Below are 26,682 nucleotides of genomic sequence, written 5' to 3'. Positions count from 1 at the left end.
ACGCAATATACGATAGACATCGGAGTTTCTCCATATCCTAGCATCATGTACAGACCCTGGCCATGAAGCATCAACACTCGTAAACATTTCACTGTTGTCACACGTCGCCTGCACGTTTATAGATGGAAAGCCCTTTCGATTGACGTATTCGTCTCCATGTGAAGAAGGTTTCATTATAGGTATGTGAGTGCAGTCTAGGGCCCCTACCGCACATGGAAACTTGTATCTCGATTGCCAATTAACTTTCGCAGGTAAGACAGTTGTGCTATTATTTACTGTAGCACCTGGCAAATACCTTCACCACATCCTTGAAACAGTTTCTGGTAAAGTAAAGCAAAAAGAGTAACTTGTTTGTATATTAAATGCTGCAGGTAAGACAGTTGTGCTATTATTTACTGTAGCACCTGGGAAATATCTTCACCACATCCTTGAAACAATTTCTGGTAAAGTAAAGCAAAAAGAGTATGGGTGAAGTGGGGTAAGTGTAACCATGGGGTTAATGTAACCATGGCTTATGGCGCCTTAAAGAAGCTGTATTTTTACCTCTGATTTATCACACATGTTAATTTACTCCTTTCTTTGTTATATTTAACCAGAAGTTGTCAAATGTGACATAAATTGGTAATTAATTTTTGGACTTGAATGGACGTCTACATTTTCACTCTGCGAGAGAGTAACATACTCAAAGTTCAGTGCTGCCTGAGCCTACTTTGGGTCACAAGGGAGACCTGACATTTGGGGTTACGTTTGATTCATACAACGTTCAATGACTAAATAATAGTTAGGGCCTAAGTGTGAATATAATAAGTTGAATTAGGGCAGTTTAGCTTTAAACACAAATTGCCTACAACTTTAGTTCAATTTCCATGAAAAATAATAGAAAGTGAACTTATAAAGTGAATTTCTCTTGAGGCTACATATTTTATTATTTTTGTTAAACTGCCTAGTAAAGAAAAAAAATTACTTTTGTAGAATTTAAACTAATAAATTACTGGCCTAAAACAAAAATAAATCATCTATGATGCATTCTGTTTCAGTGTTTTATGGTTTAGGCTAACACTTATTTTTTAGTTTAGCAAACATTTTCTGTGTATTTCATAATATACAAAGAGGCGTGTGCTAAAAAGTTCATATCTTGAGTAAAATTTAAGATATTTTAATAATTTAAAAACCTTCAAATTCAGTAAAAATTGGGTAATCAGGTCACTTATACCAAGTCTCTTTTACAATGCTCTGTATGGGTACAACAATGCGGGGTTACACTTGCCCTGAACCATGGGGTAATCTCACAACACAAAATTTTGAAAACAATTATTTGACCATATTATTTTTTTTTTTTTTCAAAAACAAAATGTGTATTTATTAAAAGTCAGTAAGTCAAACTTTAAGCATGAGAAATTTCAAAATCATATCTTCAATAACAAGTTGCCAATTTGGTGTCAAAGTTGAACTATGCCAAAACGTGGTTACAGTTACCCCACTTCACCCTAACTTGTTTGTATTTTAAATGCTGCAGGTTAGACAGTTGTGCACTTATTCACTCTAGCACGTGGCAAATACCTTCTCCACATCCTTGGAACAATTTTGGTAAGGTAATATAAAAACTTGTGCCATCAATCTGCTGAAGTTACAGTACAGAAATTACAGTAAGGTTCCAGCAGTTCATGTTAACCTGTTGTGTCCAAAGCTATTTACAGTAGTATCTCTGTTCCAAATAGTTACATGTTAAACAATTTTTGTTGAAAGTAAAATCGATCATAGAGAATGAAAAAAAAACAACACTCAACAGCATTTTATTACGTAACATCAGAGCACTGTGCTTTATTTTCATGAGGGAATAATTACAAAAAATATCAAATTGGGTTTAACTATGCAATTTTTGGGCAGACACCCATACATTACAGTTGTCGTATTACATTTACAATTTCCCGTCTCCTATTTGTTCCACGTACACGTACGTTTGCTGCTTCCTCTTCTCCCAGTACTGGAAGATTGTTGTCGTCATCACTAGGTGCCTCAAAATCCTCATCCCCTACATGTTTTGCTACGTTGTGCAAAACAAAACAGGCTACTATTACACTGGGGATTTTTGTTTGGGCAAGCCTTATTTTATTTTGCAGAATTGGGAAACGCCTTTTCACCTGTCCAAAGCACCGTTCGATTATCACCCTTTCCTTAGAGTGAAGTCTGTTGTATGCCCTCTCATCAGGTGTTTCTGGATTTTGAAAGGGTGTCATTAACCACGGTGCAATGCCATATCCTTCGTCTCCTAAAATTAGGGCGTTGCACTGGTTCTCACGCAATATACGATAGACATCGGAGTTTCTCCATATCCTAGCGTCATGTACAGACCCTGGCCATGAAGCATCAACACTCGTAAACATTTCACTGTTGTCACACGTCGCCTGCACGTTTATAGATGGAAAGCCCTTTCGATTGACGTATTCGTCTCCATGTGAAGAAGGTTTCATTATAGGTATGTGAGTGCAGTCTAGGGCCCCTACCGCACATGGAAACTTGTATCTCGATTGCCAATTAACTTTCGCTGTTTCTAGTTCGTTAATGTTTCTCGGAAATCTGATCCACAACGGTGCTTTCCTGTTGACCTGTTGCAGAACATACGAAAATGTTATTGATACTGTAGTCTGGTGTACTCCCAAATCTTCTCCTACACCTATCGGAAAACCTGGATCTGCTAAATAGCGCAAAAATATTTTCATTTTGCATTCATTGGAAAGGGCGCCTCCTCTTCTTTCGTGATTTTCCGGAAGAAAATGATTCGCCAGCCAATTAATGTTTTGACTGTTAAATCTATACAAACTTCTACAGTTCCTTTCTTCTGTGTTCCTGCGTACTACGTATATCTTTTTTTGCCTTCCAAGAAACATAAATTCCGCCATTTTCGCTAAAAACACTCGGTAACGCTTAATAACAACACAACACAACACAACACAACTCACTCAGCTCGAAGTATGCTATGGAGCTCACTCACAAAAACAGAGAATGTTCTCCGCTTGAGAGAAACTTCTTTGGCTTTATTCATACGAAATCGGAGAATATACTTTGCTTTGAGCAACTTCCCCCACCCTTCGCCCCACACTGAGAACATACTCGGGTGAAGTATATTCTCAGACTCGCTTTATTCATGCCAACCAGAGAACTTTCTCCGAACTTCTGAGTATAAAGTATATTCTCTGTTTTATTCATACGACCCATTATGCTTCCTAGTTTTTATTCATACGAAACTGAGAACTTTCTTTGAGAATGTTCTTTTGCTCTGAGTATCAACTCTGGAGAATGTTCTCGTTTTTATTCATACAACCCATTGTGTGGTACTTGCGTATGAGCCAAAACAATGTTGTTTATGTCAGGGTGAAGTTTTATTAGTGACGCGATTGAGTACAGAGTTACGCCTTAATTATCAGTGTATGGACAGATTTTTTAGATTAAGTTTTTAAGTGGAAAATAATGGTTTGCTGTGCGATTGCCGGTTGTACTAACCATAGCAGACAAGTAAATCAGTTGGGAATTAAGTTTCATATATTTCCCAAAAAGAGTGAGACGAAACAAAAATGGATAAATGCATGTAAACGTGCAGATTCGTTTTCTGTTGAAAATGCTCGTGTCTGCTCAATACATTTTATTGATTCGGATTATGAAAGGGATTTGAAAAGTGAACTGTTGAACATTCCTTCGAAACGCAAATTGAAGACTGATGCTGTTCCAACACTAAATCTACCGTCTTCCGGTGCCGGTATAGGGTTTAGTAATGAGCGTAATGATGAGGGAGATGTGCGGGCACAGAAACGAAGCTACCGCCAAGAGGATATTGTACAGGTAAATATATTAAAACTAATTAGTACTGGTTAAAACGTTAGCTGTGAAAACGAACACCACTATGGATACGACAGTGTTTGCGTATGTCAACCATTATAAATTATATAAATAAGAGAAATGCAGTTACTGAAATTATATAATGTTCAAAAATGATTAAGGGCTCTTTTTCTGATTGTCAACTAGAGATAGTTATGAAAGGAGTACCAACTGGTCATCTGAAGTAATTGCGAAGCTGTGACTTCACATTGGCTATTTTATGAAGCGTTATCACTTGTTAGGGACGTATTGAAATATTCTCTTCCTAGTGAGATCACTGTTAGAAGACGACTCGAGGAGCAATGTAGCGTTCAAACACGTTAGTATTTTGAAACCTTGATCAAAGTTATTAGCAGAAATTGAAAAATATGTTGTTCTTGCCTTTGTTTAAGTGAAATTAAACAGTAATTGATGTTTTGACCAGGCAGATGAGATTATCAGAGGAGCACGCAAAATGCTCAAGTTTTGGTCATCAGAAGTTTGGTAGGCCCATTTATCATAACTTCGACACAGCCATTACGAAGTACAAGATTCAAGTAATAGAAAATGTTGAATTAATTGTGAGATCATTTGTGCATGATATGGGACCATCAAATAGAATCTTACAGGGAACCTAAAGGTTGCATAACTCAGAATTCGAAAATCATCAGGAGGATTTTGATGTTACAGCAGAATGGCCTTTTTTTGCAGCAGCACATAGTGTGAAGTCATTAGTAGTCTATGACATAAAGTGACAGACTTGTTTGTTTCAAGAATGTGGTGATTGCTCTGGGAGCCACCCAGTCTGGAGCCGAGACTGCCCTGTTTGTGCAAAGGAATGAAAAATTCAGGAACTATAAGTCAGCAGTTGAATCCCCTATGCTGATGCCAAAAATGAATCTAAGGCGATGAAAGCTCCCGTCTTGACCATTTATTGTGCTTCCGTGGTGCAGAATCGTGTTCCTAAGGTTGACGCCTCAGCGCAGACATCGTCCAGTGTACAACCATCCACCACCAGCATCTGTACTTCCATGTGTACAGGCCAAGGCAAAACGAGCAAGGATAAAGCAATCGAAGCAGCCACCACAGAAGAGACCAACAACAGTTCCGCACTGTGTCAAGAAGACACAGAACAAGCAGAGTGCTTCTCAGTGTCCCCTTTCCCCCTCATCCTTGAAGGGACGGGGTGCAGGGATAGGTTCATAACATTTGAGTCAAAATCTATCCCGAGTGGTGTGAGACATCATTCTTCGCATCCGACCGATGAGGAGGACATCATTGAGTTAGATACCTTGGATCCAGGCAGCCGCTCCACTCCCCCATGCTCTACAAGTGCTTCACCTCCACAGTGCAAAGATAGGGGTAAATTTAAACCACATCGATGTAATGGCTCCCATCCTACAGTACAACTTGCAGGGGTTCAGGGCACATGTGGAGGAATTCAGTCTCTTATCTCAGGGTAGACCACTGTGTCTGAGTCTCCAGGAGACTCATTTCCATCAGTTGTACACCCCTGAGCTGCGAGGCTATGCACACTACAAAAAGAACGACCTGGGTGGAGAGAGAGCTAAAGGATGTGTTGGTATTTTCATCAGTACCACCTACCACTCCTCACCTCTCTCACCTGAGATGACTTTACAAGCAGTTGTTCTATCAGAGCACATGCGTCATCCATTGACAATATGTTCCCTTTACTTGGACCCATATGATGCACGTTATGAAGAGGCCCTAACCATCTTTATTACACAGCTCCCCTTCCCCTTCATCCTCTGTGGTGATTTTAATACACACAATGTGCTTTGGGGCTCTACAACTACCTGCCCCAGGGACAGAGCAATTGAGAGGCTTCTAGTGTCATGCAAATACTTGCTAAGTGCGAGACAGAGCACTCACTTTTGCACAGCAACTGGATTGTTCTCTGCCGTTGATCTCTTGCATTGCTCTCCAGCTCTTGCTCACACTGCTCAACAGGAAGTGGTCGATGTCTTGCTCAGAAGTGATCACTTCCCAATCTGGATTCACCTGCCAGCAAAGCAAACTTCCGCAATGGGTGCTCAGTAGAGCTGACTGGACACGTTATAGCCAGTTGGCCCAGTTCGAACATTCTGCAAATGTCGAGAAATGGGTGGATCATATTTCAAATTGATCCACGATGCCACTGCAGCATCCATACCACAGTCCGTGGGACAATAGAAAAGGCAACCTGTCCCTTGGTGGAGTTTTGAATGCTGCTCTGAAATCAGGGCCAGGTGTGTGGCTCTGCGTAGGTTCAAGTGTCAGCCATCTGCAGAGAACCTTGCAGCCTTTAAGGTGGCGAGGGCAAAAAGTCACCGAATTATTCGAGAGAGCAAGAAGAGGTCGTGGCAACGGTTCCTAAACACCATTAATCATTCCACCAACAGTTCCATTGTGTAGGGACCATCAGGAGAATTTCCAAACCAATCCCTGAGATATTGCCCAGACTATGACAGCATATTTTATCACAGTTACTGCAACAGCCAGTCAGGGTCCAGGTTTCCAGTGCCATAGAGCAGTTGCTGAGAGGTGTAGTTTGGACTTCTGATCCACCTCTGACGAAAATTACAACAGCCCAGTTTCCATGTGGGAGATGAATTCTGCATTGTCTGCAGTTCGTGACACATTCCCTGTTCATGACAGGATCCACTACAATATGCTGTAGCACCTCACAATGCAAATCAAAGATACCCTCCTTGCACTTTTTAATGCCATTTGGACATCATGTCACTTACCTGACTCATGGTGTGAAGCAATTTTAATTCCTCTTTTAAAACCTGGAAAATACTGTACATGCCCAGGTTACCATAGTGTTGCCCTCACTAGCTGCATGGGGAAGACCTTGGAGTGAATGGTCAACCGCCGCCTTGTGTGGATCTTAACGTCCAGGCAAGTCCTTAGTCACTTTGACTGAGAGTTCAGGAGGTATCGTTCCATCTTTGATAACCTGGCCCTCCTGGAGGCTGCTGTACAACAGGCTTTCGTACGCTGGCATCACCTTCTAGGTATATTTTTTGACATCGGGAAGGCCTATGATACTACTTGGAGGCATATTATTTTTGAGCAGCTTCATGAACGGGGTTTTTGTGGTTGTCTTCCCAGTTTTATTCAGTCCTTCCTCTCACCACAATATTTTAGATATCAAGTCGGTGACGTCCTGTCTTATCGCTTTGAGCAGGAGAACAGTGTCCCTCAAGGTTTTAAGTGTGGCTGTCTTTGCCATAGCTATTACTAGCATACTAGCATTACGTCGATAGTGCAAATTCCTGTCCAATGTTCGTTATTTGTAGATGACTTCGCTGTGTTTTGCTCTTCTTCAGGCCTCGCAGTGACAGCATGTCAGTTGCAATTAACTCTTCAACATTTGGATGACTGGGTTCAGAAGAGTGGTTTTAAGTTTTCCACCGAGAAGTCTGTGTGTGTTCTTTTTAACCATTCTCATTCCATTTTAAACTTCCCTGAGTTGAGGGTCAGTAACACTGTCTTTACTTTTAAAGACACAGTAAGGCCTCATATTTGGCTCTAAGCTTACATAGTTACATCTTAAGGATATGAAAAAATGGTCACTTAAGACTGTAAGTATTTTAAAATGTCTTAGCCATAGTATATGGGGAGCAGACAGGACTTGTCTGCTCCAGTTTTACAGAGCATTTATATGATCTCGGCTCGATTATGGGTGCACGGTGTATGGGTCTGCGAGGCCCTCTTATTTAAAGATGTTGGACGTAGTGCACCTTGAAGGTATTTGGTTGGCCACTGGGGCATTCAGAACAAGCCCCATCCCAAGCCTCTGTGCATAGTCTGGTGAATCTCCACTTCATGTCAGGCGACGGCTACTTATGGTGTGCCAGGCATATAAAACACTGTTCACACCCACCTACCATACCGGTGCTCAGCCTCCACTCGAAAGGCTTTTTCGTAACTGGCAGCAGTCAATGAGGCCCTGTGGGATTCGTGCACAGAATTGCCTTCTAGAGATGGGTGTGGTCGGTCTTCACATTTTACATCACGGTTGGAGCAGATTTCCACCTTGGCTTCTCCAGAGGCCCATACTTATTTTAGACTTGACAAATTTTAAAAAAGATTGTACGTCAGATTTTACATTTCAGTCTGTTTTTTAATATTTTAGATATGCATCACAGTTTCAAAATAGTGTGCACTGATGGCTCCAAGCAAGGGAATTCCCTTGGCTGCTCTGTTGTGTTCCCAGCCATGTCACAGGGATTCGCCTTCCTGACAAGTATACTGTTTTCTCAGAAGGCACTGGAGCAGATGTGTCGTATTTGTGGCAAACGGTTTCTCATTAATCAGTACAGAACCTGTACCCAGCTGAGGAGTTGGTCCAGCTGATATGTGACCAACTGTATTTGCTCCAACGGCAGAGTAAGCAGGTGTCATTCTTTTGGGTGCCAGGGCATGTAGGGATATGGGGAAATACACAGGCCGATTGGGCTGTCAAGAAGGCCTGCAGAGGACAGGATGTGGCACTGTGTCCTACTCCCTTGCAGGCTGTCATTTCTACACTAGACAGGAAGTGCATGCAGTTGTGGGGTGAGGAATTGCTGGTGGTGACAGTCAATAAGCTGTGGATGGTGAAGTCAATAACCCAGTTGTGGCATTCCTCTTCCAGTTGCTCAGGCGGGATGAAATGACCTTCACATGTCTTGGATTTGGACACCGCCCTCTCACATATAGGTTTTTACTATGGCGAGAGGATCCCCCGTTTTGTGATGCTTGTGGCAGGCACATCTCTAACCGCCATATTTTAACGGAGTGCATTTTGTATCGTGATTTGAGGCCAGAAGCAAACATTGCTGCTCTCTATTTTAGCTGATGATGAGACGAGTGTGACTAAGGTTTTAAAAGTTTTGTGATGTGTTTGTACACTGGCCTAAACTTTTAGGCTGGAGGTTTTAGTGTGTTGCAGAGTGGTTGGCTTCTCTGTTCTTTATTATTGTGATCAGCCAGCCACATCCATCTGGTATATTGTTTTAGCTCCTTATACCACTTTCTTCCTGTGTTGTTAATGTTTTATTACTGATGCAATACTTCATTCCATGGTTCTGTGTGGGTATGCACATAATTTTCCAACTTTTGTTACCTGTGTTTTATGTGCTGTTATATCTTCGTGTTTTTTGTATTTTACTGGCACTTGTCTCAATCCATTTTTGCACAGGCACTAATGACCTTGCTGTTGTGTGCCAATACAAACATATCCGTGTTTATCAGAGATTCCGGGTGTATATCATCCTGACCAGGTGCTTTACCAGGTATAGTTTGTTTCAAGGCCTCATCCAATTCAGTCAGTGTAAATGGTGAAGAGAAATTGGATTCATTTGGTCACTGAGCTTTTAGAGAGGTAAGTTTGAATTTTATTTTGGAAGTATGTTGTTTGTCGCAGAATGATGTAGGTGTCTCAACTAAATGGTTAGCAGTTTGGGTGCATGAGCAACCAGGCTTGTGACGGGTTTATTGGAGGCTCTGCCAACCTTATACAGAAGTCTGTGTGCCTTTCTACTTGAATGTTTGAAATACATTTTCTACTGTCTCGCACCATCATGCTCTTCTAGCTGTATCAAGACATTGGAGTAAGTCATCTGCAATATCACTGTCGCCAGTTTTTCTATATTCTTCATAAAGTGGTTCTCCGTGCACATTCTACCCTGGTATATATTCCTTTCTGTATCCACGAAAGATGAACTTCTTAGCATCAGTAAGAACGGTCCCAACAAATCAAGGGTAGTTTTTAGTTTCTGGTGGAATAAAACAGAAATATTTATCTCTTATCTAGGTGGTCGGCAAAGCTCCTCCAGTCATCACTGTGGAAATTCGATGTGGGTTGTGGTACAGATCTCGCTATTTGGACAGAGCGCCCCATATTGAGGATTACTGGCCTATTTTGGCTGTGTGGGAAATTAGGTGGCATAATCCGTATCACTTCAGGGAGGGGATTTACCTTCATAGTCTCAGATGTTATTGAATTTAGCATATGTTAAAATTCAGGAGTTAGTAAGAAACACGTATTTTTTTTCTTTTATCAAAAAAAAAAAAAATCCTGCCCCAAGATAGAGGCCTCCAAACATGACACTGAGAACACCATTTTAAAGACGCGTATTTTCGAAAAAATTTTAAAATGCTGTATCTCTATAACAGTTCTAGATATTTTGTTAGAGTTTTTTTCTGTTTGAAAGATAATTGCTTTATGATTACAGTGGTATCCTCTGCTTGGACATATCTTTCAAAGTTCTTTTACTGTCACCTTTGGGATGTTTTGTATAATTTACAGAACAAACTTTTTTAAAGAAATATCAATCCAGAAAAGTTAGTTTTTTTCTGTTGACTAGTACCATGTAATACTATATTTGCTGTAAAGGAGAGCTTCCGCTTGTAAGTTGGACAGGTTTTATTTTAAAAGAATCATTTTTTTCTACTTTCAAGGGTAATGTATGTCTTCACTGAAGTTGTTTCTTACTAATTTCTTTGTAACAATGTTTATTTCTATTTTCTTTGTTGCAGTTATTTCTTACCAGGTTCTTTGTTGCAGTTATTTCTTTTCACTTTCATTGTTGCAAATATTTCTTACACTTTGTTGTAGTTTCTTGTCGGTGTCTTTGTCGTGGTTGTTCATTGCAGGTTTCTGTATTGTAGTTGTTCAGTGTTAATTTGTTTACTGAAGAGGCTTCTAAGGAATATGAGACCATCTAGTAAGTTCTTTGTTTTCATGAGGAATTTGCCAGTTGACATAGTTGCAGTGTGTTTTGTGAAAAGGACCGTTTGAAATGTCTTCTGACTGGGGCCACATGAGAGTGAAGTGTGCTGACTATTTGTATATCAATAAAATAGTTGTAACAGACTCTGTTCAGGTTGGGAATAAGTGTTCTCATTTGAAGACTGAAAGTGAAGATGTTTACAGTGACGACATTTTGTGTTCTAAATGTTTTGACAGAATAAAACAGTGATAGTATCTGAACAAGGTGAAGCCTCCCATGGTGCAGATGATGCAGATTTTTCATCAGTTGAGGAAGAATTAAATATCCTGAATCAGTCAACTATATATGTAGGTGTTAGTCATGTTAAGAAACCGTGGTCAGAGAAGTAGAGTCGTAAGCTCTTTGCACCAAGAAAGTGCAAAGAAATTACTAAAGCTATGAATGAATACATTACAGCAAAATTGCCCACACTCTTCAAAGTAGAAATTCCATCTTCAGAAGAAGAATTACCAAAGCACTCTTGCACCTTGAGTCAGGAATTTTTAACAAATATCAATTCAGCTGTTGAATATTGTGCATCCTTCAGTGAAAAGGTGCAAGTTTTAACTATTATTCCAGATATGTTTTCAAAGAAAATAATTTTGAACCATGTTCCATCAGTATCAAAATACATGGTAGACAAATCAAGAAATGTGAGGTTGTAAAAGGAGTCTTTGGAAGACCAGATCCCTATTATGGTCATCCTGTTGAAGCAGCTCAAGTTCAGATAGTGCAGTCATTTTATCTGGAAGATAAATGGGACTGTTCTTGCCAGAGTACCAACAGAAAAGACACTATAACCTTAAAGGTCAAAATGTTCTGGAAGTGAAGAGGTACACAACTCACAGTAGTAAAGAAACTTTTGCAGTTTATGAGAGCAACTATGCAACTTCACATACTGGAAGATCAAAATTTTATGCAATACAACCTAACTGGGTAGTTCCACACCCACCTAGAGATGACTCTATGAGTGCACTGCGTGAATTTTGAACTTTGTGTGGTGACTTTGAAGAACTTGCTGGAGCATGTGACATATGACACCTTGGCGGGGCATGTGAAGTCATTAGTAGTCTGTGATGTAAAGCGAGAGAGTTGTTTGTTTCAAGAATGTGGTGACTGCCCTGGAAAGGGAGGACTGTCTCTACAGACACTTGGCCTAGAAGACGTAGCAGATAACTCTGCAGAAATGACATATGCAACATGGGAGGAAAATAAACCAATTAAGAAAACTGTTGCCTTTGACATTTTCATTGATGAACTTGGTAAATGGTCAGTGAAACCAGTAACACACCAGTATCTGAAGAAATTGCAACAACAACAAACTGCAGAAGTGAAAGGGTGTGTACAGGCTGAAGAACTATGTTTAGTAATTCCCTGTGATTTTGCGGGGAACTGGTGTGTAATTCTCCCACAAGAAGTACAAGGGTATAATTGGAGTAATGACCAGGTTTCAGTTTTTACAGGAGTGACATACACTCCTGGAAATTGAAATAAGAACACCGTGAATTCATTGTCCCAGGAAGGGGAAACTTTATTGACACATTCCTGGGGTCAGATACATCACATGATCACACTGACAGAACCACAGGCACATAGACACAGGCAACAGAGCATGCACAATGTCAGCACTAGTACAGTGTATATCCACCTTTCGCAGCAATGCAGGCTGCTATTCTCCCATGGAGACGATCGTAGAGATGCTGGATGTAGTCCTGTGGAACGGCTTGCCATGCCATTTCCACCTGGCGCCTCATTTGGACCAGCGTTCGTGCTGGACGTGCAGACCGCGTGAGACGACGCTTCATCCAGTCCCAAACATGCTCAATCGGGGACAGATCCGGAGATCTTGCTGGCCAGGGTAGTTGACTTACACCTTCTAGAGCACGTTGGGTGGCACGGGATACATGCGGACGTGCATTGTCCTGTTGGAACAGCAAGTTCCCTTGCCGGTCTAGGAATGGTAGAACGATGGGTTCGATGACGGTTTGGATGTACCGTGCACTATTCAGTGTCCCCTCGACGATCACCAGTGGTGTACGGCCAGTGTAGGAGATCGCTCCCCACACCATGATGCCGGGTGTTGGCCCTGTGTGCCTCGGTCGTATGCAGTCCTGATTGTGGCGCTCACCTGCACGGCGCCAAACACGCATACGACCATCATTGGCACCAAGGCAGAAGCGACTCTCATCGCTGAAGATGACACGTCTCCATTCGTCCCTCCATTCACGCCTGTCGCGACACCACTGGAGGGGGGCTGCACGATGTTGGGGCGTGAGCGGAAGACGGCCTAACGGTGTGCGGGACCGTAGCCCAGCTTCATGGAGACGGTTGCGAATGGTCCTCGCCGATACCCCAGGAGCAACAGTGTCCCTAATTTGCTGGGAAGTGGCGGTGCGGTCCCCTACAGCACTGCGTAGGATCCTACGGTCTTGGCGTGCATCCGTGCGTCGCTGCGGTCCGGTCCCAGGTCGACGGGCACGTGCACCTTCCGCCGACCACTGGCGACAACATCGATGTACCGTGGAGACCTCACGCCCCACGTGTTGAGCAATTCGGCGGTACGTCCACCCGGCCTCCCGCATGCCCACTATACGCCCTCGCTCAAAGTCCGTCAACTGCACATACGGTTCACGTCCACGCTGTTGCGGCATGCTACCAGTGTTAAAGACTGCGATGGAGCTCCGTATGCCACGGCAAACTGGCTGACACTGACGGCGGCGGTGCACAAATGCTGCACAGCTAGCGCCATTCGACGGCCAACACCGCGGTTCCTGGTGTGTCCGCTGTGCCGTGCGTGTGATCATTGCTTGTACAGCCCTCTCGCAGTGTCCGGAGCAAGTATGGTGGATCTGACACACCGGTGTCAATGTGTTCTTTTTTCCATTTCCAGGAGTGTATTTTGAAAATAGACTACAAGTGTTGCAGTTATAATTGATGACCCCGGACATGACTCAGCACATGCTTTGATAGCAATGCACAAAATTCTTTGACTGCAAACAGGGGCAGAGATCGTCATTATTTCTGATTGTACTCCTAGTCATTTTAAAAATCCTTACCAACTGTTTGAATTGAGTAAGTCACTTGTGCCAGCCGACTAAGTATACAGTGCTACTGGTCATGGGAAGGTGCATTGTGATGGTGTAGGAGGCCTGCTGAAGCACCATGCTACAAAACATAACCTTTCCAGACCAAATACTGCAATTCAGAATAGTGAAGATTTTATCAGAGTCATGAAATCTTACATATCCACAGTTCTCGTTCTTTTGTCCAAAGAAGAAAGCAAAGAATTCTGTGTGCAGAAAAAAGAAGAATGGTCCAAATAAACTACTACTATGAAAGCAATTCAGAAGACATATATTTGGACTCAGATTGATGGGTGAACTCATATTGCAAGCACTTTAAAGAGCAAGAAAGAAGAAATTTTGTTCGTTCAGCCAACAAGTCTGAAACAGCATGATAATATTCGGATTCACAACCTGAGAAACGGGATGTTTGTGGCGTGTGTGTGTGACTGTGGCTGGTGGATTGCAGTAATTATAGAAATCAGTTGTGAATTAAACGAAATTGTAATGAACTTAATGCTACCACATTGACTAGCTGCTGGATATAGATTTCCAGCTCACTTCCTGTTCACAATGTTTTGAAGATTGTAAGTGCTCCATTTCCTATTGGATCAACAGGAAGGCATCACTCTATAACAAAGGAAGATGCTGAAGCAGTTGAACATATTTTTAGTTCATTGACTGGCTAATTTCAGTGCAAAAAAGAGTGCACAGAAGTTGTACAAGTTGAAACCTTTTTAAGTTTTTGGACCTTTCACATGTATTTTGGAACCATTTAAAACGCTTCAAAAATGAGTCTCTTGCTCATCATTCAAAACTAAAATTATGTTAAATAAGGCTAGGTTTTGATTTTTATGAGCCTGTTATGTGATGATAAAAAATGTTTTATGTATGGCAAAAATTTCAGTTGTTTATAAAACCTATTTGACCTAAAAGAGGAAGGTCTCATTTTCAGGGAATGTAGAACTATATGGTGCTAATCAACAAAAAAAACAAAAAAATATGGATTGGCATTTTTATTATAATTTAAGTTCAGAACACTATAGTAAAAGAAATTTGACAGGTAAGTCCAAATGGAGAATTTCTTTGTAATTTTAAAGCAATTATCTTTCATTAAAAAACCCAACAATTTTTTTTCTTTTCCCAAAATTCATATCTTCGAAATGGTATTAGCAGTGTCATCTTTGGAGGGCTGTATCTCGGAGCAGACATTTTTTGGAGAAAGCAAAAAAATACATGTTCCTTACTTGGTCTTTCATTTTAACATATGCTAAATTCAGTAACATCCGAGACTATGAAGGTAAGATTTTTTCCTAGCCTGCCTGAATCGATATGGACTATGCTAGGTGTAACTTCTCTGGATATAGGCACTGGGTGCCCTCTTCAGTCCTGGGACACAAAGCAGAGATCTGGGATTTTAATACCTTTGCCAAGCGGCCAATCTGAAAGATCCCAAATCCTTGGAACCATAAACCAGGTATAGATCTTCATTTTCAGCCAAGTCGTTGAGTGCAGTACCACATTCATTGTCATGTGGGTAGTCCCAATGACCATGGTGACTATAAAGATCATCAGCAAAACCAATGAGTGTGCATTAATTGGCATAATATCCAGTGGCCAGGCACATTTGGTGGCTTGTAAATATTATTTATAATGGTCTCCTTCATCTGTTCAAGACATAATGGATCTTATTTTCTGTGTTTGTTAAATGAGGCGCTCATACTCGATATTGGTCCTTACGCAGGTGGCAACACCATACACATTGCAATATGGAACACCCAGAAGATCGTAGCCATGCATCCTACCCCTTTCACACAGGTCTTCCATAGTTGGAGCATGTGTTTCCTATATCAGAACTGCACCAGTATCATTATCTATTAGGAGTTTGGATATATACTCGCTTTCAGCCGTCCGTGTTTAAATGGCATACTCGACCTGAAGGGCCAAGTCTTTTAATTGGTTTTTCCTGAGAAGGTGCATTTTTGAGGCTTTTTGATTTTGATTTGCCTGCATGTTTGTATCCAGTACATCCAATATTTGATCTGACTGCTGATTCATTCTAGCTAATTTAGCGTTACCTGGGATGCACGTGTAGTATTCTGTGGTACAAAGAAAATATTCCTTTATATTCCTTCCAATATACATTTGCTTCTCATCATGATTAAGACATTGCCAAGCTGTGGCAACATTTCAAGAATACAAGAATGATTCCAGGTACCCATAAGCTCTGTATTGTAATACCTATTAACAAAGGTATAGCAAAAACAGATCAGAACACTTCTGTAGTGAGCAGAGTAGAGACAGTGATTGCTATGGTGAATGAAATGTTGTTAACAGACATATATGGATTTGTTGCCAGTGTATATGGCAGTCACTGGTCTTGCAAACTTATGAAGTGCAGGCCTGCTTCTTGCATCCACGTGGATCAGTTCCATTATTGTGTTTCCTGCCAAACTGGCCACTTGTGTTATCAGAAGATGTAACATTCTCACAAAACTGTATCCAATGATACCAGTGGAAGGACTTAAACTCTCCGTGCATCAGATCTGATGAGACGAGATTTAACCACTTTTTGTTACCTTTTCAGTCGAAGTACATAGAAAATGGTTCATAATACTACTACATTGAGATAAACCATATTTTGTGCAACTTTTCTTATGAACCGCACTTTTTAATAATTTGTGTTTCATATATGAGGTGTGTTCAAAAAGTAAGATGACTTTATATTTTTATGAAAAAATATTTATTTATTCATCAATATTCTTGTTGTCCCCTTCAAAGTAATCCCTGTCAGATACAATACACTTTTGCCAATGCTTCTTCCATTCCTCGAAGCTCTTCTCATAAGCACTTTTTGGTACAGCCTCGAGTACTTCCAGCAATGCAGTTTTTATTTCCTCATTCGTTGAAAATCTTCATCCTTTCATAGGTCTCTTCATTTCTGGGAACAGGAAAAAGTCGCAGGGGGCCAAATCCGATGAATATGGTGGCTGAGGCATGATTGTCACATCGTTTTTGGCCAAAAAAATCTCTCACAAGCAATGATGAATGAGGAGGTGGATTGTTGTGATGAAAAAGCCTTGCATTCTTTTTCCACAATTCTGGACATTTTTTGCGTATTGCTTCTGGCAAACAGTGCATAACATCAAGGTAATACTCCTTATTGACCATATGACCTTGAGGCAAAAATTCGTGATGCACTATGCCACAGTAATTGATAAACACAGTGAACAAAACTTTTACATTTGATCGAACTCGATATTCTGTTTTCTGTCTTGCCTCTCCAGATTCTTCCATTGGTATGATTACATTTCGGTTTTGATGTCATAACCATAAACCCATGTTTCATCACCTGTTCCTTTTGAGCAAATCAGGATCATCATTGATGTCATTCAAGAGCTCCTGAGTGACGCTCATCCAATGGTTCTTCTGATCAAAATTGAGAAGTTTTGGAACGAACTTCGCTGACACCTGTCTCATGCTCAAAACATCCAAAAAAATTGCAGGACATAAGCCGACCGATATGTCAAAATCCTCAGCAACTTCTCTAACTTCTCTTACAGTAATTCGATGTTTTTCCAAAACAATTTTCTTCACAGCTTTGTCATTATCATCTGTTGTTGATGAGCTGGGCTGTCCAGAGTGAGCTTCGTCATTGGCATCTTCTTGGCCATCTTGAAAGAGCTTGTACCACTAACAAACATTTTTTTTAGAGCTGACTCACCGTATGCCACTGTCAACATTTCAAGTGTTTTAGAGCTTTGATTCCAATTTTCACTTAAAATTTGATGCAAATTCTTTGCTCAATTTTTTATAATGATCGAAAATCGCCAAGCACACTAAAACATGTCTAACCTTTCCATCTGTCAAAAACAATACTTAAACTGTGAACATATGTTCAGGACATGTGTACCAACATAACAAAAAAAAAAAAAATCGATAGTTGAATGTATGTTGCCTGTGCAATTTGAAAAGTCACCTTACTTTCTGAACAGCCCCTGTATATGTGCTCATTCCTGCTATGTGCTGATGTACTGATGCTTAGAACTAAAATTTTTGGGCATGATACCTTTGGTGTTTACCATGTTTATAGTAACATATTGGAGCAATAGAGTATTTTTTTTTCAAAAAAAAAAAAAAAAAAAAAAGAGAAAAAACGTGTGTTTTGAGATATTCAAAGTCAAAGGACACAATTAGTGATCTTGAATGTGAAAATTCTTAGAAACCCATCATTTTGCATGTCAATGTGAAGCTCCACTCATTAGATTTTCAGTGATATAAGTTTTCTTGCTGTCTCTGGATTAGAATCAAAATTATAGTCGTTTATGTTGAGACAGACACATGTAAATTTCACACAATTTACAAACTTTGCAGACCTGTAATTTTCTTCATTATTGTTGGATACTTTTGCAAATTGGTATTTATCCAGCTCTTATCTGGTTAATTGGATGCACAAAATTAGAAAGAAATCTGAGGTTTGAAAATGTAATGGAATCACCCACTTGACATTGTTTATTGACTAAAATCTGGTAGTTTATTCACAAAAGAACCATTCATAAATTCGTTGAACTTCAGAACACTGGCATAGATATACAATATTCTCATAAAGTAACCATGAACCATTTGCTTGTTGCTGGTAAGGAAAGAAAAAATGTAAGGAAAACAGCTGAGCTGGTTTCTGCGAGTGTAGGGCAAGCCTTTGTCACAACCTTGTTGAGTTCAGTTATGTTGATGAGTCTGTAAAAGTCATAAGCAATGGCTTTTTTGCACTGAACTCAAGAACTCTTGTTGATGGATTCAGATTAAACAGTGCATGTGTAAGTTAATTACCACAACTAGCTAATGGGTTACGAGTACTGTATGATGTCACTGTCATAGTGAAAGTAATAAGAAGAAAAGAGGGGGATAGGAAAAAAGAACAAAAAAATAGACCATTATATTTTTCTTATAGCAAAAGAAAAAAATGAGAAAACAGAAAAGAGTGAACCTCCCCCTTCCCATCCCCCACCTCCTCCCCCCCCCCCAAAAAAAAAGAATGAAAAGAGAGAGGGGAGGGGGGAGGAGGAGAAACCTACTAATAATTTGCTTCCTTGTCCAACGTAAGAGAACTAGGGAGATTCTATGACCACTCTTTGCCTACTACCATCTCCCAAAATATTAACTCTTTGATTTTGAGGTGTAATGTGAGGGAAATCCTATCAGGTAGTTCCTGAAAATGAACTGATCATATAAACGTGTAAGGAAAGAACTGGCTTCATACAATTTTAAGAGGATCTGTAAATAAGCCAACTGGAAGTTTTATGGAATTCGCTTTGACAGTGGAAAGAGAATTTCAGAAATTCCATGATAGTTTCATTGATTGTAATTCAAGAGGTTTCATAAGGTTAAAGGACATTATAATTGAGACGTGTCCAGGAATGGAGGACTTTGTTGTAATGTTTTTTGTAAGGAAACACACTTTCATCAGGATTCAGAGGTAGTAAGTGAACTATGGAGAGAGACAAAAAATGAAAGAAAGTTGTAACTAACATAACTTTCCAGAATAGAAAAAGAAAATCTGTTAATACAGTTAATAGTTTAAAATGACATTATAGGGGCTTACTCCATACTACGGATCTGTGTAGTCTAAGTCTGTGTGAGCCGTTACCCCAGCGCCCTCTTAGATGGTGAAAGAGGTTGACATCCTTCAGAGGATTTACAGGAGCATTTCACTGAACATAGAAAAAAACAGTCTAATGTATAGCTTAATAATAATAATACACTAAAACATGGAAAATCTCAATTACATTAATATCTGCAACTGAGTTAAACTTGTGTGCACCTATAAGCTTCAGTGGAGTGCACAATGGCAAGAGGACTTTGGGTGACATCACAGTTCACAGCCCACCTGTGTGTGACCTCTACCATGTATTCTAGTATCTGTTTTTCAACTTATGCAGATCCCATCTCATTAATTTTGTACCCGGTTGCAATTTGCTAAGTTTTAGTGTGTCTTTCATAATTGATACATGCTCCTGTAGAAGTTTTGTAGTTGAAACCCTGATATTTAAATCTCATATTGCGTAACAGAGTGACAGTCTGAAACTTTCCAATGTTCTCATGTCTTCTCCATCCATGCAGCATTCTCTCATTACTCTAAAATCAGTTATCTGCAATGTTTAAATTGAACTCAGTACAGAATTCTAGCAATTAGCGTCCTATTTCATTTGTTCCTTCTAGTTCAAGTTTCTCCAGCTATTTTCCCATCTGGCACCATTATCTTACATTTGTGCTTAATGTTCAGCTGCTGTCTTTCTTAATGTAGCTTTATCTCATTGTATTTATTTTTCATTGTTCTTATAACTTGCAGACCTAGAAGGGATTTATATACGTTTATTTGTACACTTCCCCAGTGAAGTGTGTCGAGGGCCTTACTGTTAGTGTTGTATATTAATGAACTTGCAGATGATATTGATAGTAATCTCAGGTTTTTTGCAGATGATGTAGTTATCTAAAATGAAGTACTGTCTGAAAGAAGCTGTGTAAATATTCAATCAATTCTTGATAAGATTTCAAAGTGGCAATTTGCTGTAAATATTCAAAAATGTAGAAATATGTACTTCACAATATGAAAAAAATACAGTATCCTATGACTATAATATCAGTGAATCATTGTTTGGATTGGCCGACTTGTACAAATACCTGGATGTAACACTTTGTAGGGATATGAAGTGGAATGCACACATCGGCTCAGTTGTGGGTAAAGTAGGTGGTAGACTTTGATTTATTGGTAGAACACTGGGGAAGTGCAATCAGTTTACACAGAAGATTGCTTACAAATTGGTTGTCTGACCTTTTCTAGAATATTGCTCAAGTGTGGGGGACCTGTACCAGATAGATCAAACAGGAAATATTGAACACACACGGAGAAGGGCAGCGTGAATGGTCACAGGTTTGTTTGATCCACGGAAAGTGTCATAGAGATTCATAAAAAGCTGGCAGCTCTTGAAGGTAGATGTAAACTATCCAGAGAAATTCTGCTGACAAAGTTTCAAGAACCAGATTTAAATGATGACTCTAGGAATACACTACAACCCCCAACATAGCCCACACAGGGATGGTGAGGATGAGTTTAGAATAATTGATGCAAACACAGACACATTCAGACAGTTGTTCTTCCCACACTTCATATATGAATGCTATGGAGAGAAATCCCAATAACTGGTAAAATGGGACATACCCTCTGCCATGAATTTCACGGTGGTTCACAGAGTGTAGCTGTAGATATATAGATATCCTGGCTTCGATATTGTTCACTAGGCTGTTTATAGTAGTTCACCAATATCCATATTTTCTTCTTCATTATTAGGCCCATTCCGATCTAACCCCCAACAATATGTCTTTTATGCTCACCTTGGCAGTTTTATTTGTGGTTTACAAGATAATGTGTTAATACCTTTTTACATCTGTATCAGGAAAAGCGGCATGACATTTTAAATTTTAAGTTAGGTTGTTGGTTTTATGTGGTAATGATGACAGCCTTTTATTACTTGCTGTTCCTTGACAAAGTTTCCACATTCTCTCTAGCTGCAGTTTATTTTGGATGGAAAATACATCTGTGAACTACTGTTGTGAAAGACTCTGAAATGTTTATATCATCTCAGCTGATTTAGTTACAAGAAGTAAAAAACTCCATGTTTCCAGTTTCTTCCTCAGCTGACTTGCAGTTCCTGTGTGTGTTTGTTTCCAGTTTTTAGACTCTATAATTTATCTCTATGTTTACTCCCTACTTGTGTTCTTCAAATTTGCTACAAAGTGGTGGACACACATAGTGTGTACCTTGTTGCTGCAATGTGGTTTGTGTTTAGGAGGGAAAGATTTCTGTTCACAACTGAAACTTCTGACAGCCAGAAAAGCAACTTCTCAGTATTTGGAGAATCTGCTCTTGAATACATTCCATTCTTAGTGCTGAACTGTTATGTCAACTCTTCCCCTATAGAATCAGTATTTGTTCTAAAATAACTATTGGTTATTGACACTGAACTGGCCACTTCTTTGTGTAATCGATTTTCAGCTGTGTTCCATGGTAAACCAACACGTAAGGAAAGATGGGCTGTTGACCTTAATGCTTGAGTGGACGCACCTATGTATAAAGTGCGCCAACCACAAATGACATTCTCTTGTGCCATTCCGTTGTTGTTTTGTAATTGTGAGCCCCTACCTATTCCTTCATTATTACTTCAGCTAACACAGTGATAAGTTGTACTGTTATACGTCCAAGTGAGCAGCAGTAATATAAAATAAACAACAAAGTAGTTGAAAAAAATGTTACTATCATTTGCAAGAAGATGATCCATATTCTAAGGCGAGAGCACAATCCCAGTTTGAGGCAATTGTCTATTAGACAATTAGCAATCAAACAAGTGGCTGGCTGGGATCTGATGCAACTGTACTGTTTGATACTTCGAGTCAGTCATTACTGTGGCATAACACTTGTACATGGCAACAGAGCTATAAAACAAAAGTTTATCTTGTTATTATTTAATTAAACAATGATTTAGCTTATGTAATTTAGATGATTTTATTGTTGTTTAATTAAAATAAGATTGAACTTGATTTTATTGATCATACATGTTTACCTTGATAACATAAAGACAGCTATTCTTTAAATCTGTGCAAAGTATGCCATGCATCCACTTGCGTTATAAAAAACAGCACAACCACTCAACAGTTAAGCACACTGCACAATGGAGTGGTGGGACTGAGTGAAACATTTCACATGAAAAACTATAAAAATTACAGTGAGATTGAACACCAGCAGGGCTAGAAAATTGTTCATTTAGACATCATGCTTAAAGACTCATTCATTAGGTAGAATCTATAAGGATGTAAACAAGTAAAATATACTTTCCTATAATATGGTGCTATGAATAACTGCTTCTGTTGATTGGGGTAATAACTACAACTATAGGTGGACAACTTTTCTTATTATCTAGAAGCATTTGCTGTATACTCTATTTACATTTATGAAGCGGCAGCCTACCATTTAACATTATTAACAGAAGACTCCTGCTTAGATTATTCAATTGCTACACTACATGTACTATATCCATTACGATTTGTGTTGACTGAAAGATGGTACTTAATGCTGTACCATGAAAGGCTACATCCAATGAACTTGTGTTTGCTACAATGCTAACACCACTATGCAAGTTTGTACTGATAGTGATGAATAATTTATATACTGAATGGCCAGTTAGATATCCTTTCCATTTTGATTTGAATTTCTGAAAGATTTTCACTTTCTAGTCCTACATCTAAGGACAAATTGTAAAAAGCTCCCAGATTGTTGCAGTCAGAAAATAGTAATTCAAGCTTAGCACCTACTGACAGAATGTGTGTCTGTTTAGGAAAATTAAAGTTCCAAAGACTGGCTTAATTTCATATTCCATTCAACAATAATAAATTGGTTGAAACATCAGACAAGTGAAGTACAAATACTCCTTCAAATATACAATACACGAATCTAGAACTTAACAAACCTTTTTTTTAAATGTGCATGATTCAGTTTCAGATTATTGTCCGTAGTGTGTCTTCACTTACACATTTTCTTGTTCCAGAAGACTGCACAGGGAGAACATCGAAGTTCTGTATGTGGTGTGACTGTCATCAAACATGAGCCAGTGAGTAATATTAATATAAGCAGTTTATGTTGTTTGTTATCATTTGGACATTATTATTGGCACAAGAAAGCATGGATGTCACAGTAAGTAATTTTTTACACTTCGGTTTCCCCTCTACCGGTAGTTAGTAAAGTAGGTGGGGGGGGGGGGGGGGGGGGGAAGCTGAGATCCTTGTTTGTCTTGGCAGACCTCACAAAATACATTAGAGGAAGTCATATACAGAGAGTGTGTGTGTGTGTGTGTGTGTGTGTGTGTGTGTGTGTGTGTACACTTGTTCATTATCTTCTTGGATGACTGTCTTGTCAACGAGATCCCAAACTCTCCCATTGAGGATTTCGTAATTATAGAGGAATGAACAGCATCGTTATCATCATTGTGAAGCAGTCCATGTGGAAGTGGTATGATCAAGGGGACAAAAAGGAAGAGTGCTTACAGTGAAGAAGAAAATGCAATTTTGAAAAGAGCTGAAAGTAGGATATAAGATGAACATCAACAAAAGCAAAATGAGGATAATGGAATGTAGTCAAATTAAATCGGGTGATGCTGAGGGGATTAGATTAGGAAATGAGACACTTAAAGTAGTAAAGGAGTTTTGCTATTTAGGGAGCAAAATTGATGATGGTCGAAGTAGAGAGGATATAAAATGTAGACTGGCAATGGCAAGGAAATTGTTTCTGAAGAAGAGAAATTTGTTAACATCGAGTATAGATTTAAGTGTCAGAAAGTCGTTTCTGAAAGTATTTGTATGGAGTGTAGCCATGTATGGAAGTGAAACATGGACGATAACCAGTTTGGACAAGAAGAGAATAGAAGCTTTTGAAATGTGGTGCTACAGAAGAATGCTGAAGATAAGGTGGGTAGATCACGTAACTAATGAGGAGGTATTGAATAGGATTGGGGAGAAGAGAAGTTTGTGGCACAACTTGACTAGAAGAAGGGATCGGTTGGTAGGACATGTTTTGAGGCATCAAGGGATCACAAATTTAGCATTGGAGGGCAGCGTGGAGGGTAAAAATCGTAGAGGGAGACCAAGAGATCAATACACTAAGCAGATTCAGAAGGATGTAGGTTGCAGTAGGTACTGGGAGATGAAGAAGCTTGCACAGGATAGAGTAGCATGGAGAGCTGCATCAAGCTAGTCTCAGGACTGAAGACCACAACAACAACAACAACAACTGACAATATACAGATCAGCGTAAATAAACCAAAAACTGCTCCAACTGATGTTGAAGTATTTGACTCATGTGTAACTGCTACGCTATAGCAAAGAAAGAATAAATATCTGCTGATGAAAGCAAAGATAGGGATATTTAACATACTTTGTAATGTACAGGAGAAAGACTTGGGCAACAATGAGTCACAAGATCATTTATTTATTTATTTATTTATTCTTTTTCTTGGTATCAAGTCTGTTTTTTTTTTTATTTTCATTAAAATTTAATTTCATAAAGTGTGTAAATACTAATTGATGCAGTGCATTACCTTGAATGTGAAATGTAATTATAGCAAATTCTAATTACAAAATTTATTGCTAATACCAATTGAGTTAACTTTGAATATCATACTCTCTCCTGCATACCATATTAACTTTTCAGTCATAATTTATATTAATTATTTTGAAGATTTGGTTCTGTATCACTACTGAGATTTTTTTTACAGATTCCCACTGACACTGTACTTGCCCAGTAGTGTTGAAATATTAATGAAGAGTGTGTCTCACTTTCCTAGCTTCTTCAACTGACTTGATCACGTAATTTTCCTATGCCTCTCAGATTATTTTTCTGCCATTGCCCCAGGATGATGATACACAAATTTGTGTCCTCTTTCTTTTCCAATTGTCCAACATAACTCTTCACACATGTATCCAGTAAAAAACTATGTAGCACACAAATAGACAATGTGATTTTCTCTACAGTTCTAACTGGTAGCTCCATTTTCTTAAGGGGCTCCGGAAAGGCTCAAAATCATGAAAAGTTCAATTTTTACTTTTTTGCGTTTTCTGAATCTGCAGACTATTACCTTTTAATAGATATATAATTTATTCAATTCCGAAGACTACAACTATTTTTAAATTTTTTTTGAAATGTGTTCTACATGGGCGTGACCCACTGTGGCGCTGTTAAACTGCTGTCGAATGGTGTTATTATTAACGTCCGTGTTCATCAGGTACATTTAAGTGATGTGAGATAAAGTATGTGTTGTGGCTAACCTGCGATGGTTCAGTATATATCGCTGGTGTGATTGTCGATTGTTTCATGTTTATTTACTCTGTCGTTATCTCGAAAATATTCGTAATTAATTCTGTTTCTTGAGTCTCTGTTTTGTTGAAGTATAATAATGAGTGAAAGTAAAGTTATTAGAAATCCTCTGAAGGCTTTTAAGAAAAGGAGAAATGTTGGAAAGCCAAAGGTATGTGTTATTACTGTAAACAATAAAGACGATGAAAATCCCCAACATAGCTTGTGTCCCAAAGAAGAAGACAGTTGGTGTAAATATAACAAAGGATTGCTAACTGGTGAAGTGTACATTCATAAGCATAGTCTGCCTCATGCAATAATGGAGGTGATAAAACCTATTTTCAGAGACTTAGCAGCACCTGAACTGTTGAAAAAGTGTATTCACGGAAAAACTCAAAACCCCAAAGTGTAAATAGTGTTATATGGTCGAGAATCCCCAAGACTGTATTTGTTGGAATAGAAACACTTCACTTTGGTGTGTATGATGCTGTTGCGACTTTCAATGATGGCAACATTGTAAGGTGCAAGGTATTTAGAAATATGGGAATGAAGATAGGTTCTAACATGGTACGAGCGATGCTTGCTTTAGACAAGGAACGCCTTCGGGCTGCAGACAGGGCTGTAAAGAGTCTAGAAATACAAGCAAGAGTAAACAGGGGGAGGAACAAGAGGAAGCTGGAGGAGGAGTTTGCAGAGGATGAAGATAATCCATCCTATGGACCTGGAATGCACTAAAACGTTAATCCAATCTTTGTCGCTCGATTCCCAAAACTTTTATTTTCTCATACTAATTACATGTTTTCTAAGGATCTTCCAAACATATTTGTTTCAAACTTTCAGTAAATGTTACACAGTACCTTCTGCATAATTTAACATAGCCTTTTTCCAAAAAACTGTATATTTTTGAATATATAAATAAAAAATTGCAAAAAAAATGTTGTGAATTTTCATTACAATTGAAAAAAAAATCATCTTTAATAACTGAACTAAAATTTTGTAAAATCCCTGTGTTAAGTTGTAGCCCATATTCCAATAAATAATCTGTAAAAAGTTCAACTTCCTACCTCAAATACTTTGTGAGGAAAGATGTAATTTATAAGCGTTA

At 39.1% G+C, this 26,682-nt stretch overlaps 1 protein-coding gene across 5 annotated transcripts in view; it reads left to right on the top strand.

Annotated features, from left to right (window-relative positions):
* The first annotated feature begins 2,967 nt into the window (after positions 1-2,967).
* Positions 2,968-26,682, top strand: part of LOC126210137 (zinc finger protein 235-like) — an 85,840-nt gene continuing 62,125 nt past the window's right edge. For 2 of the 5 annotated variants that reach the window (XR_007540617.1, XR_007540616.1), the window contains exons 1-2: positions 2,989-3,837; positions 23,278-23,340. Coding sequence is in view for 2 of the 5 variants with exons in the window: in XM_049939286.1 (XP_049795243.1) it covers positions 3,469-3,837; positions 23,278-23,340 (432 nt within the window). In the remaining 3 variants the exon portion in view is untranslated. Of the gene's footprint in view, positions 3,838-23,277; positions 23,341-26,682 lie in introns of all 5 variants that reach the window. The other 3 variants (XM_049939287.1, XM_049939286.1, XR_007540615.1) reach the window with 3 other exon arrangements.

Source organism: Schistocerca nitens, chromosome 10, assembly GCF_023898315.1.
Source record: "Schistocerca nitens isolate TAMUIC-IGC-003100 chromosome 10, iqSchNite1.1, whole genome shotgun sequence".
In the NCBI taxonomy this organism is placed as follows: Eukaryota; Metazoa; Arthropoda; class Insecta; order Orthoptera; family Acrididae; genus Schistocerca; species Schistocerca nitens.
The sequence above is the reverse complement of the archived record's forward strand: the minus strand, read 5'-3'. Positions and strand labels throughout refer to the sequence as shown.